The sequence below is a fragment of the Battus philenor genome, unplaced genomic scaffold (genome assembly GCF_028537555.1).
Source record: "Battus philenor isolate CCGP_79_NKW_IND1 unplaced genomic scaffold, ilBatPhil1.0.hap1 SCAF_7, whole genome shotgun sequence".
NCBI classification, from domain to species: Eukaryota; Metazoa; Arthropoda; class Insecta; order Lepidoptera; family Papilionidae; genus Battus; species Battus philenor.
This window is the reverse complement of record NW_027181737.1, coordinates 2,903,806-2,916,314: the sequence shown is the minus strand read 5'-3', so window position 1 is coordinate 2,916,314 and position 12,509 is coordinate 2,903,806. Positions and strand designations below refer to the sequence as shown.

General features: G+C 36.1%; 1 protein-coding gene across 1 annotated transcript in view; it reads left to right on the top strand.

The window, feature by feature from the left end:
• Cad74A (cadherin-74A) overlaps window positions 1-12,509 on the top strand; it is a 49,783-nt gene that overhangs the window by 33,433 nt on the left and 3,841 nt on the right. The window contains exons 12-23 of the mRNA XM_068774168.1: window positions 601-786; window positions 2,116-2,290; window positions 2,886-3,005; window positions 3,821-4,041; window positions 5,448-5,574; window positions 6,089-6,264; window positions 6,764-6,884; window positions 7,435-7,601; window positions 8,368-8,678; window positions 9,407-9,467; window positions 10,089-10,246; window positions 10,956-11,206. Of these exons, the coding sequence (XP_068630269.1) occupies window positions 601-786; window positions 2,116-2,290; window positions 2,886-3,005; window positions 3,821-4,041; window positions 5,448-5,574; window positions 6,089-6,264; window positions 6,764-6,884; window positions 7,435-7,601; window positions 8,368-8,678; window positions 9,407-9,467; window positions 10,089-10,246; window positions 10,956-11,206 (2,074 nt within the window). The remainder of the gene's footprint in view (window positions 1-600; window positions 787-2,115; window positions 2,291-2,885; window positions 3,006-3,820; window positions 4,042-5,447; window positions 5,575-6,088; window positions 6,265-6,763; window positions 6,885-7,434; window positions 7,602-8,367; window positions 8,679-9,406; window positions 9,468-10,088; window positions 10,247-10,955; window positions 11,207-12,509) is intronic.

Here is a 12,509-nt window from a genome sequence, read left to right as displayed (position 1 = left end):
TTTCTGCCCTATACTTTCTTACTTCTACTTTATCGTCTTTTATTTTAGTATTATCAATTATTATTTCTTCTCTTATCTAATCACGGTTAGATCTTCCTTATTCCACCTTCTTCTGTAGTTCTTTTTTCCTTTTAAATTTTCTTAAACGAATAGTTGTAATTTATATTACTAATCATGACCAAAGGGTTTTAACTTTTTTCTTATTTTTCAATCCTATGTCTACTGCAAAATGACAATAATCTAAACTGTAACTTGATATTATTATTCGTAGTTTACATTTGAGTATCTAATGCCACTGTTCCATAATAAACTAACCACCGTTGATACCCCTGTATGTATTCTATCTGGAATAGCTTTATTTTCATTTTGGATTCATAAAGTATATTTAAAAATTCTTATTTCAAAGATAAATAAACCTTTTCTATTATGCCATTTAATAAGTATTGTATATTTTTGAGATACACGAATGAACAGCGCTTTCGTTAAAATATTGTTTGAATATCACTAAAAAATACCATAGCAATACAATTGTTATTATATATTTGGTTTCAATCTACGTGATCCAAAAGCTAATTATATCAATACATAATACTATTTCAGCTCTACAAAATGAGCGTTCTAGAGTCAGTGACCTACCCGGAACACTTGCTGACAGTTAAAGCGACTGACGCAGACCTGGTCCTCACGGACGAAGACCGAAGAAAGGGCTATTCTGAAGTTCGATATCTATTGAAGGGGGAGAATTCTGATCTGTTCGTAATTGACAACGTTACTGGTGTAATTCAGGTGAGAATTTTTCGCTGGATTTTAAACATGGATGATGATCTTTAAAGTTTTTACGTCTATTTTCCACTTTTGTAATTCGACTGGCCAATAACTTCTGGCTAAAATCTACACAGATATATAATAAATCATAATTAATTTATATATGTATTAATTAGAGTTTAAAAACTCTTTTTCTTATTACATTGTTTATTATTTCTGACGTCATTGATGGTTTTTTTATTATAAATTCCAAGAGCTTGGCAAATAGAGAAAGTCCTCATAGACACCTGGGGATGTTGCCCAGGTAGAGTCGGACTTTAATCAACTTAAAACCCCATTTGCCACTTCTCTTACCTTCCAAGTTGATCCATCGACATGGAAGTCAATGCCTTTTGTTAAGATCATTGATGTTTGTAAAGGGTATATCACTTATTAACTACTTCGGTACGAGTGTCGACTATACTCGACGGCCACAGGTGAATACCCTTTGCCGGTTCTTACTTGCCACGACGCTAAACGGGTCTTGCTCTTTGATACTCTTGTGATTTACATTACAAGCTGGTACAGATACGCATTACGTTCACCTAATGTTATTACAATAAACTGTAATTGCAAAGATAGTTAAAATTTCTTGGTTGACGAGTAAAGTCAACGCTCTGCCGTACGCATTCATATTACGTCCGTCGAATATAGTCGACATAGTCGGCTTTGTGTATGTTTTTGTGGCTGAGAAGTGCTTAATTGACAGCATATATTATCATGTTGCATATATATAATATATAATTAAGACGTTGATAATACACCGTCTAACCTCAACCAATCTGATTATTGAAAATTGCTGCCCGAGGATTTTGTTTGCGCAGGCGCAGCTCACGAAGTTTCCTGCCAGAGCCTTTTCTCAATGCACCTGTGCTGCTCTTGTTGTCTTGGGTTCAGTCGCCACGTTTATATAACTTAAAGGCGTGCTTCGTTACTTCTCGATTATTTATTTATAAGTGTTGGTGTCGTTAACATTTTTAGTGAGTTCTAATACCTAATTGAGATTCAAAGAACAGGCACGAACATGTATTTTTTCGTGCCTGTCTCGATCTGACGATTTCCTGCACGATCCTCAGTTGCTTTCACTCACGAATAAATAATATATTTCATGACTTCATCGCTCGTTAACACGTTTAACGTCACAATACATACACCCTTTTAAAGTTTTTATGCCATTCATCCTTTTCAGTTCGGTGTGAACCTCATAAGGCACAACTTGTACTAGATGAGATCATAGATTGTCAGCTAATATATCAGATAGTAATATAACTAAGAAGATAGTAGATAGTAATATGTTTGCTAAAATTTCAGGTAGCACCAAACAAGACTCTAGATCGTGAACGCCAGTCGGTTCTACGTCTGGAACTTGAAGCCTTCGACACGCCGCAAGGTGGCGCTGACCGCTTGAGGAGTTCCGCTGCGGTGTTGGTAGACGTTCTCGACGTCGATGACAACTCGCCAACCTTCGATAAGAACGTCTATACTGGTAGGATATTTATATTTCATCATCATCACCGCCACGATGACTCGCTGCCCACTTTCAATGTCTTCCCGTGACCTCGACTTTATGGTAGTGCACTTAGTGGGAAGACTAATTCATATATAGATACTTATCATTGCTATATATGTTTTAAAAGATATAAACATTCTTAGATATACAAACGAAAGGTATATCATATAAATATACTATAAATGTAATTTATAAATTTTTAAATGCTCTTCAAACTCGAACGATGTTTTGGCGTTTCCGTGAAACGTAGGGTAGTTTAAAAATATAAAATTTTAATTTTAACATACGTTTTTAAATAATATAGCTGACCGCAGCTCGGGGAATCTGCGGCTTGCGATTTGTAAATAATTCCAAAACTATTATTGTCAATTTTAAAGACCTTACAGTGTGAACCAACCAGCATCTGAAAGTATATTGTTTACTTCACTGAAGAATTCAGTCTATTATAAAAAGAGATTTTTTTGCATACCTATTAATTGCATATTTCTTTTTGACTTTTACATAAGAACTGTCAAGGATTTTTAATTAAAGATTCAAAACTGACAGATAAGTATATGTTTCTTATACCCAGCCGTGGTGCCAGAGAACGTGCCTGCAGGTTTCAGTGTGATCAACGTGACAGCCTCCGACCCTGATGAAGGCTTGGGTGGAGAAATACACTACGAATTCTTAGATGAAGGTGAAGCTCATGGTAAGTGTTTAATAGATGATTAAGTTATTTCGGTTTTGTGGGCTATTAATAGTATACCAACGACGGCTTGCTAACCATCCAAAACAGCTAACTGCTCAAATTCTTACACCGGCAAATTATGTCAAACGTTTGAATAGACATGACATCCTGAAGCTGTATGAAGGAATGTAGCTCAGTATAAAGGGTGTGGCTTTGCTCATCTGTAAGGCTTCCATCAACTTAAAGCTACAAGGGTTTCCTGATCTGAGAAAAGCCCACGACAAACTCGAAGATTTTTGTGATCACTTACAATATTCTAAATATATTAGAGCAGTTGTTTTTCTAGCTCTATTACCCTTCAAGCTATAACGTAATTTTTTTACATAGAAAATTTACTGTAATACCGTAAACAGTTGTTACACATATTTACAATAATTCTATTTATACAATAAATAATAATTAGTGATAATTGAAATCTAATATAAAAAATTCTCGTGTCACGGTGTTCGAACTTGAACTCCTCCGAAACGGCTTGACCGATTTTTACCAAATTTTACATGCGTATTCAGTATGTCTGAGAATCGGCTACTATCTATTTTCCATACCCCTAAGTGATAAGGGTGGTCCGCCCCTATATTTTATTTTTAATTTTTTAGACAATTTTTTTGGTTTTTATTTTATTATGATACAGCATACAAAAATACATACAAACCTAAATTTTCACCCCTCTACGATCAACCCTTATCTTACAATTGGTAATTAAAAACTTTAATTTTTTTTGCAAAACAACGTTTGCGGGATCAGATAGTAAATATGTAATAATGTAATTGTTACAGGACTTTTCGTAATTGAAGCGACTACAGGAGAAATTCGCAGCCGTGGCGCCCTCACAGGACGTGGTCGAACACAACCGTACACGATTTCCGTACGAGCGTCCGACCGCGGCGGGCACACGGCCGATACTGAGCTAACGCTGTACATCGGCGACGTGAGCGCCAATGACGGTGTTCCGCGATTCTTGCGCCCCGCAGACACAGACCGACTTCATCAGGCTGAGGTAACGCGCAATGTATATTATTAAACGGTTTTATTTAGTTCGACCCGTACGGAATTTGTTTATTTATTTGGGTCAAAAGTAGAAATTGAAATTTAAGCACCTTCCCGTTGTCAGAATGATCTGAAATTTGGTACACACATTTAATTTAGATGACAATACAATATAATAAAATCAATAACATTATAAATCTAAGATGGCCGCCGATACGAAATGGCGGATTATATATTTTTCCTTAACCCCCTCAATATGGGTATCAAATGAAAGGGCTACACTAGTAAAACACGATGATTATGTCAAAATTTTAAATTCAAGGTGGACGCCGTTCCAATATGGCGGACTCGGTACATATTTTTCCACAACCACAATATGGGTATCAAATAAAACCGATTAAAATACCGTTCAACTTAAAACTTTTTTTACCGATTTTATTTTTTCGAACTACTCACATTTGAATGCGATAATACTACATACTTAGTAGCGGTCTGGCTATGTGAGCTGTTAAAAAGAATATTAGAAGATTATGTACATACATCGATGGCATTATACCTATGGTCAATATGACGACAGACAAAAGACCGTTGGGATATTTTGGACATTTTTAAATTATAACTTACTTTTAAAACAATGCATTTTATAAATTCAAAAAGAATTAATTAAATGTGTTATAATGAAAAAACCTAAACTTAGACTAAATTGACCTTCTGAACTCTTGGCGTGTTATATCTAGATGGTATTGTAACCCCCCTATCAAAGACGAAGCCTTGAAGTCATGGACGATGAAGTTTAGAACCTAATTTACTACGTATCAACTCCAAGCCAGATATTAGGTTGATTTGGGTTTAAACTATTTTTATAAAGAAAGTATAATTTTATAGCATATCATCGTTGACGGCCATTAAGGCTGTAGAAATCTAGATCATTCTGTCGTCCATAATGACCTAGGTTTTTTCAAGAGAATTTCTCTCTGAAACTAAAAAATAAATTTACTAAATAGACATAAAAATCACATAAGTCTATAATTACACAGTTATATTTATTTATTTGTGTGTTTAAATTCAAAATTTCGTATTGAAATGACTTAACGGAATCTTTAAAAAGCCTTTTCCATCCTGGATAGGCTTATACTGTGATTTTCACAGACCAATAGTAATGGAGAGTCCAGAAATTATTTCACTTCACTATCAGACCAGTGGGTAGATAATCTCCCTCATGGTCTTTTAATATCTACTTACCCTACAGCTAACAGTTTATCGAAGTTATCTGTTATCTAGCTAACAGTTTATCGAAATTATCTAATACCTGTGGAAGATATGGTCAAAATGCCTTAATACTCGGTATTGTGAAGAGTGTGGTCTTAATATTGATGTATAAATATTGGTGATGTAAAAATGTATATTTTGAAACAGAACGCGTCGATAGGATCGGTTGTGTTCCAAGTCGTGGCCACCGATCCGGACGACCCCACGCAACCGTCGGGACAATTGGTGTACTCAATACAACAGAATAATGCAGATGCTAAGGCCTTTGATATTGGTACGTACTCAAATATACATGTTGAGATGTGTGACTGGCAATCAATGTGCGACGCAGTGGACAGTGTCAGTCACCCGTGACTGACAGTGTTTAGTGTCAGTTAGGGTGACCGACGGTGTCTACGAATAATGCATGTTAGTTATAGAAATCTTCAATAAAGGACGATGTTTTTTATTGTTATTTACTAACTCGTGGATTTTCGATACGCGAGCCCTTATGTCAGTTTCCTAACGTTGAGCCAATATCCCAATGCTGGGCAATTTTATTGTAAATGTAGGTAATTGGTAAGTAGAATCTACACAAGTTTAACCCTTTCGCTTTAATACAAAAATTATATGTTACATACAAAAATATAAGTTCAAGGTGGGGCATGGTACATAAAAGGTTATACACTGCCTTCGATAAATGCTGTAAATATCAGAAAGGCTAACAGCATACATTACCATCCAATATAGTGTCCAGAAGAAATTAAATAATAATGACCAGTGACATGACATGTTTAAATTTGTTTCAGATCCCGATACAGGCATAATAACTACGCGACAGCCATTAGATAGAGAGAGACAGGCATCATATACGCTGGTGCTCGTGGTGAGCGATCGAGGAACACCACCGCAGCAAGCCAGCCGTATCGTCACCGTCACTGTCGATGACGTTGATGACCACAAACCTCACTTCGCCAGGACACTGGTCAGTATACTTATACTATCCACCATTTTGGTTTATATTTAGTCTACGTCAAAGTAAAATAACATCAACACACACACAAACAAAATGTGCACATAGGTCGCATAAAGGATTATATGTATATCGGAACTCTGTAGTATCGGCCGGCGCCAACAGATGGCGCTAGTTGTTCGTAAGCATATAAAAACGGCACCGCGCGGTAGATTTCGCATTAATAAAGAAGATTCGACAACGGCATGACATATAGAATACACTTCACAATTTTTTCACTTTAAATAAATTAAAATAATTCAATGTATATTTGTTCAGTAGATGTTGAGTCCAGTCCGAAAGAACGCCTTCAAGTGGTCATTTTGAACTTAATTTTCTAATTAGGATTTATTTGTTTCGTTACACAAAGTGACTAAACCGGCGGACAGTTATGATTCAATGAAATCTTATATCAAATGGCTGTACTTTGCTTTAACTATTTCTTTACCAAAAGAACATCAAAATGTTACAGGATGACCCACCAACAATAATGGCGGTAAAAGAAGAAGTTCCAATTGGCACTGTGATCGGAAAACTTGAAGCCATCGATGAAGATATAGACGATAATGCTGCCATTGACTACCAAGTTACAGGTAATTCATAACTTTCTACTAAATTATAACAAATTTAATTCTGAACACCTATCGGAGACGTAGTTACTCAAGAAAGGGTCTCATAAGGATGCTGAAGGTCACCCAGGGTGCAATGGAAAGCCACCCCCACAAATCTTTTAAACCTGTAACCATTCGCCTTGTATAGTTTAATAAAGGTGGCGCAAAAGTAATGTCATAATCTGAACCTGCCTCAATTCTTACAAATGCCGCCAAATATATGTATATCTATGTATGTATATATTTTTTCCAATGTTTGTTACTAATATTACACTTTCAAATAAACAGTTTTCAATAAGAGTTCGTCTAATTTATTACCAAATGGCTGCCGGTTCAATTTATGATATTACTTTTGCGCCACTCGTTATATTTAATAGATCTTAAATGTTTACTGTGACATCGTTTCGTATTTCTATATCTCGAAATATTTAGCAACGCACGTGCTACTGCTTATTTATATGATAAGACCGCCAAATGTACTTTATGTTATAATAATACAATGTTTTTTATTTCTGATTTACATTCACAATAGCGGGAAATGAGCTTGCTTTGGTGAAGCTGGAACGGACCAACGATAGTAAGGCGCTCATAAGAACTGCAGCGCGTCTGGATAGGGAAGCCATATCCAGACTGCTGCTCACCATTAAGTGCTTCAAATATGGCACTACGCCCATATTGAATAAGAGCTATAATCGCCTGGTAAGACAATCTGTTTAATCTCTCACTAATCTATAGTATAGGCTCGCCTCTGGGTGGACCGACAGCGCAGGATTGGTCATCATGGCGATCTTTGGGGAAGGCGTAAGTGGCTTAAAAGAAGAAAGATCGTAATTGAGGTTGAAAAGTTCTCGAGTGGCACCCAAAAGCCGGTCAACGCAACGTGGGTAGACCCCACTAGATATAGCGATGATATAATGAAGTCACTAGAGGCTGGCAGCGCTAGACCAGTCATCGTGGCGATATTTGAGGGAGGCTTAAGCCTTACAGTGGACTACCATCGGCTAAAAAAAATAAGAATAATCATAGTTGGGGCAGTAAGGTAAAAGTAGCGTCCACGATCCGGAAGATGAAGCGTGGGTAGACCCCCCCCTCACAAGGTAGACAAACGTCATATCCAAGGTCGCAAAAAGTCGCTGGAGGTGGGAAGCTAGACTTACATTGAGCATCTGTCGGCTGATATTATTGTATGAATTAATTAATCATAGTATTCGAGTGGTAGACTTTTTGGTTATATTAGTAAAGATGGTCTATGATATTTCTTACCATTTATATATAATATCAGTTTACCTAATGGTCGTTCTACATTCTTCCAAATATAAATAAACATTTAAAATTGAAAAATGACTATAAAAGTGTTAACTAAATAATAATAAAATATTCTAAATAATCTATATCATTGTTATATTTATAGACAATAATTTATACTTTTATTACATACAATAATTAGTATGAAAAATGATTTCAGGATCCATCAGAGATACAAGTTCTGGTAAAGATATTAGATATAGACGACCACCTCCCAGAATTTGGAAGTCAGAACCTGACGATCGGCGTGCGGCTCAACGTGCCCGTGGACACCGACATCGCGACAGTAAAGGCCACAGACAAGGATCCGGATGCTTTGCCCATAGACTACAGAATAGTCAACATGAGCTTCGAGTCACCGATAAAGTCAAAATCGCTGAATAACTTGACGGACGTCATGGTACTCAACAACGTGACAGGCGAGCTGAAGATAATGAAGAACCTCCTCCACTATGCGGATGGTATCTTCAGGTAAACTCATGAATCTCTTTCTGCCATTTTAGTAACCTCAACTTCTTCATGTTGTAAAGATAAAAGATAAAATTCATTTATTCAACATTGGAACTATTAAATTAATTCTTCTTGATCGTCAATTTTTTAAATCTTTTTAACTTTGAACTCTGCTTCGCAAGGTGTTATAGTTGTGGAGAAGAAGCAGGAAGAAACTTCACAATACATCTATTAATAGTTTAACAATACAGATTTATATACATATACACTTATATATAGCATAAATGAAATCATAATAATCAGGCGATATCATTGCCAGGGATTCTTGTCATTTAAGTATTCGTTTATTGAATAATGAGCCCTTTTCTTCAATTTACTTTTAATACGTGCTTTGAAATTTTTAAATGGTAGTTTAATAATGTTTATCGGAATATATTATGAGAATTTTTGCAGTGGAAACTTTGGTACAACTAGTTATTCACGGTGTCTTGTATTTACAAGTATACAATCAGCTAATTACCACACTACCTACGTGACATTTTGCCAGACTTTGTATTTTGTACGACAGAGATAACGCTCTACGAAGCCGAAGTTAGCCGATTGTCTCTTTCTAAAGGCCGATGTGCAATTTATCACCGGGTACTGTATCTGCAAGATATACATTTCTTTAAATAAAATTCATGCATTTAAGGGTTAAGTCATAATTCGTATCGAAGTTTAAATTTTAATATATCTATTACTTTCAACAGGTTGGTGATTCGAGCCAATAATTCAGTAGATGTTGACCGGTATAGCGATTTATTAGTGGAGGTATGCATTTAAATCATTAATGATTTAGTTTTCTATAATAAAACACAGTAATGTCTATTTATGTTTAATTGGGTACTAATTTTTTATTTAAAATAATACGTGACCATTGAAGAAACCTAAATTATTTGCTTTGTAACGCTATCTTTATTATTACGAAGTGGATAACAAAGTTCTTAAAATCACCATATTTTCAGCTAATCACGCTAAGGCATCCGCTGCTGAACAGAAGCTTTCATCAACGATTTCCAATAGTACCGGCTGAAAGCGCCCTGTATACAGCGCCTTATAACAACCTTACTAGGTCCTTTGTCCATCTTTCATATGAAAAAACTTCGCTGCGATTGCTGGTCTTATCTTCACTTCAAATCCTTGAAACCACAGAGAGACAGTGGTCTACTTATTGCCATTGGAACTTGCCAATTTGTTTGGATATACAGGTTAATTTCATTCGTCTACGTATGTTCTCATTCCTGTCTTAGAAATATACCGAACATAGCCTTTCGTAGCCCATTGAGCAACCGTGAATTTTTAAAAAAAGGAGGTGGAGGTTATGTTTAAGGTAAAAGAGTTGAATTAAAAAAAATCATTTTTAAAATTGACGAAGCGATGATATGTATCCAGGTGGTGGTGGTCAGGGAGAGAGATCTACTTCGCCTGGTGGTGGCCAGTCGGTCCAAGCTGCCGGAACTTCGGCGTCGGATCGCCGAGGTGCTGGAGACAAAACATCTGCGCTTACAAATGCATGATGCACCTCATTCTACTTTTTACGATAACGCCGGGTAAGTTTTAGAGATAGATAAAATTTATCCCTGACAAGTTAAGAGTCATTATATCTTGTGATATATATCACTCTACTATATCTTTAACTTATTTAGCTCAGTACGGCACAGAGAGAATAAGGCAGCTGACTAAAAATACATCTTTTATATCTTCGGCTCTTTTAGCTCAGACTTAGAACTCCGCAAGGTTGAATAAAACGTGTGAAATTGAAATCCATTAGAACCAATGATTTTCCTTCATATTTGACAGCATTAAGACTATCAACTTAAATACATAAGTTTAAACTTGCTTCTTTTAGGTTCAAAAAAGCTAAACGCCCGTGCAAGTCATGTTGTCGTTCCGAACATCCGTAGTTTATATTTTTAATACAAGCATGTAATAGCTATCCGTCTCTCTCTCTCTTTTACGTGTAAATTGCTATATAAGCCCATCTCTTTTTCTCTAATTCTGAACGAGCCGTAACTCATCACAAAAATTTACATTTAAATATAAATATATAGAATTATAATTGGAACACATGCGAGCTAGAGAGTGATTATATATTTTGCAAAGATATCTATCTTTCTTGTCTTTATCTCGCGAGCTACTCATCTCTAGTAAGCTTACAATTATAAATCAAAAGCAAATGCTATATATATTTTCTCTAAAAATCTGTTATAGCTATTACCAAACACTCTGTATAAAATGTCTTATCGTTGTGATAAACAGGCCGTGCTTCCAATTCCGTAAAATGGAGACGGGAGAGGCACTCACTCCTAAGGCCATGAAGGCGGCCATCAGACAGCTCGGAACAGAGCTGCAACAGATCCTGGAGGCATACAGCGTGCGGAACATCACAAGCTGCGGCACCTCACGCACCAAGCACACAGTTGCACAACGCGCGCTGCTCGGACTGGCTGGCGCGCTGCCTCTCGCCGCGTTCATTGCCACGCTTACCCTCTGCTGTCTGCATTCCCGAGGTATTCACACACATAATACAAATACACAAATACTATATTATATACGTACGTATGTACAATGCGATTAAAATAAGAATAGGACGGGCTCTCGGCTAACTTCACTCATATAAGTACGGTCAGCATTAAATATATAAAATAAAAAAAATAAAAATCTCCCGATTTTTAGATGGCAAATTTAACGAATTAAATTTTTCAATTTTGCAACACTGGTGAGACGCCATCTTGATTTGATGACACATGTCGATCGCATCAATCACGAAAGATGACTGGAAGAAAGAAGAAAACCATGTAAAAAGGATTAAGAAAGACTACTTCGAAAGGGAATTACTTGAAGACGATGACCATGGCCCATTCAGTTTCATTATAAACATAGGTGACAGTGGTAGCAGCAGCAGTGATGATGACGACGATTACGAGGAGTCTGATTCAGTTGGGCATCAGGACATGAGTGGAATTGAAGAGCTGAGCGATTAAAATTAAAATACGTACATTCACTAAATAAAGATAGTCCAATGTGTTTCTGTGTTTACTTTAGTTTACCTACCTATGATTCGTTTTTAGACCTATCAGATAAAAAAGTACGTGCTATTACAATATAAAACAAGCCAATATTTTTTAACATTGCTTTTTTTGCACACTATACCAAGTTCCCGTTGTGACGTCACAACATGGCGCTAGGCCGGTCCTATTCTTATTTTAATCGCATTGTACATATGTTTGTATATATGTATGTCTTGTACTCGTTAACTACCCATTATTTATACTTCTTTATCCTTACTATGTTTGTCTGTAAGATATTGTCTAGTGTGATAAGACCGCCCATTGTATACTTTTTCGCTTATTATTATGAAACTATTTAAATGTATCCTAGCGCGTACAATTAATATTAACCCTTTCCACTCCAAGGCTGTTATGCAGCATAGATAAAATTTAATAGAATTATAGTATCTTGCGATTCTAGAATATGTTTTATTTATTCGTGATTCAAATATTTTAGTAACAAAAATCTTTCCTGTTTTAAAATTTTACGCAAAAAGAAGTAATACACCATGTCGAGTGACACTCGACATTGGAGTGGAAAAGGTTAAATAAATAAATATACAGGTACTCATATAGGTAAAACATATACACATATTGACAGACACATTCATGTCATTCAACAGACGTCCATAGTAAATATTTGGCCTCACCAAAAGATCATATCGATTACTGTTCTTGCTCTGCCCGAATCTAGCAACTTCTTGTAGTCTATGTCGTCGAACCACCTGGTGTGGACTTACCCTTGCTGCATCCAGCTCGTGAT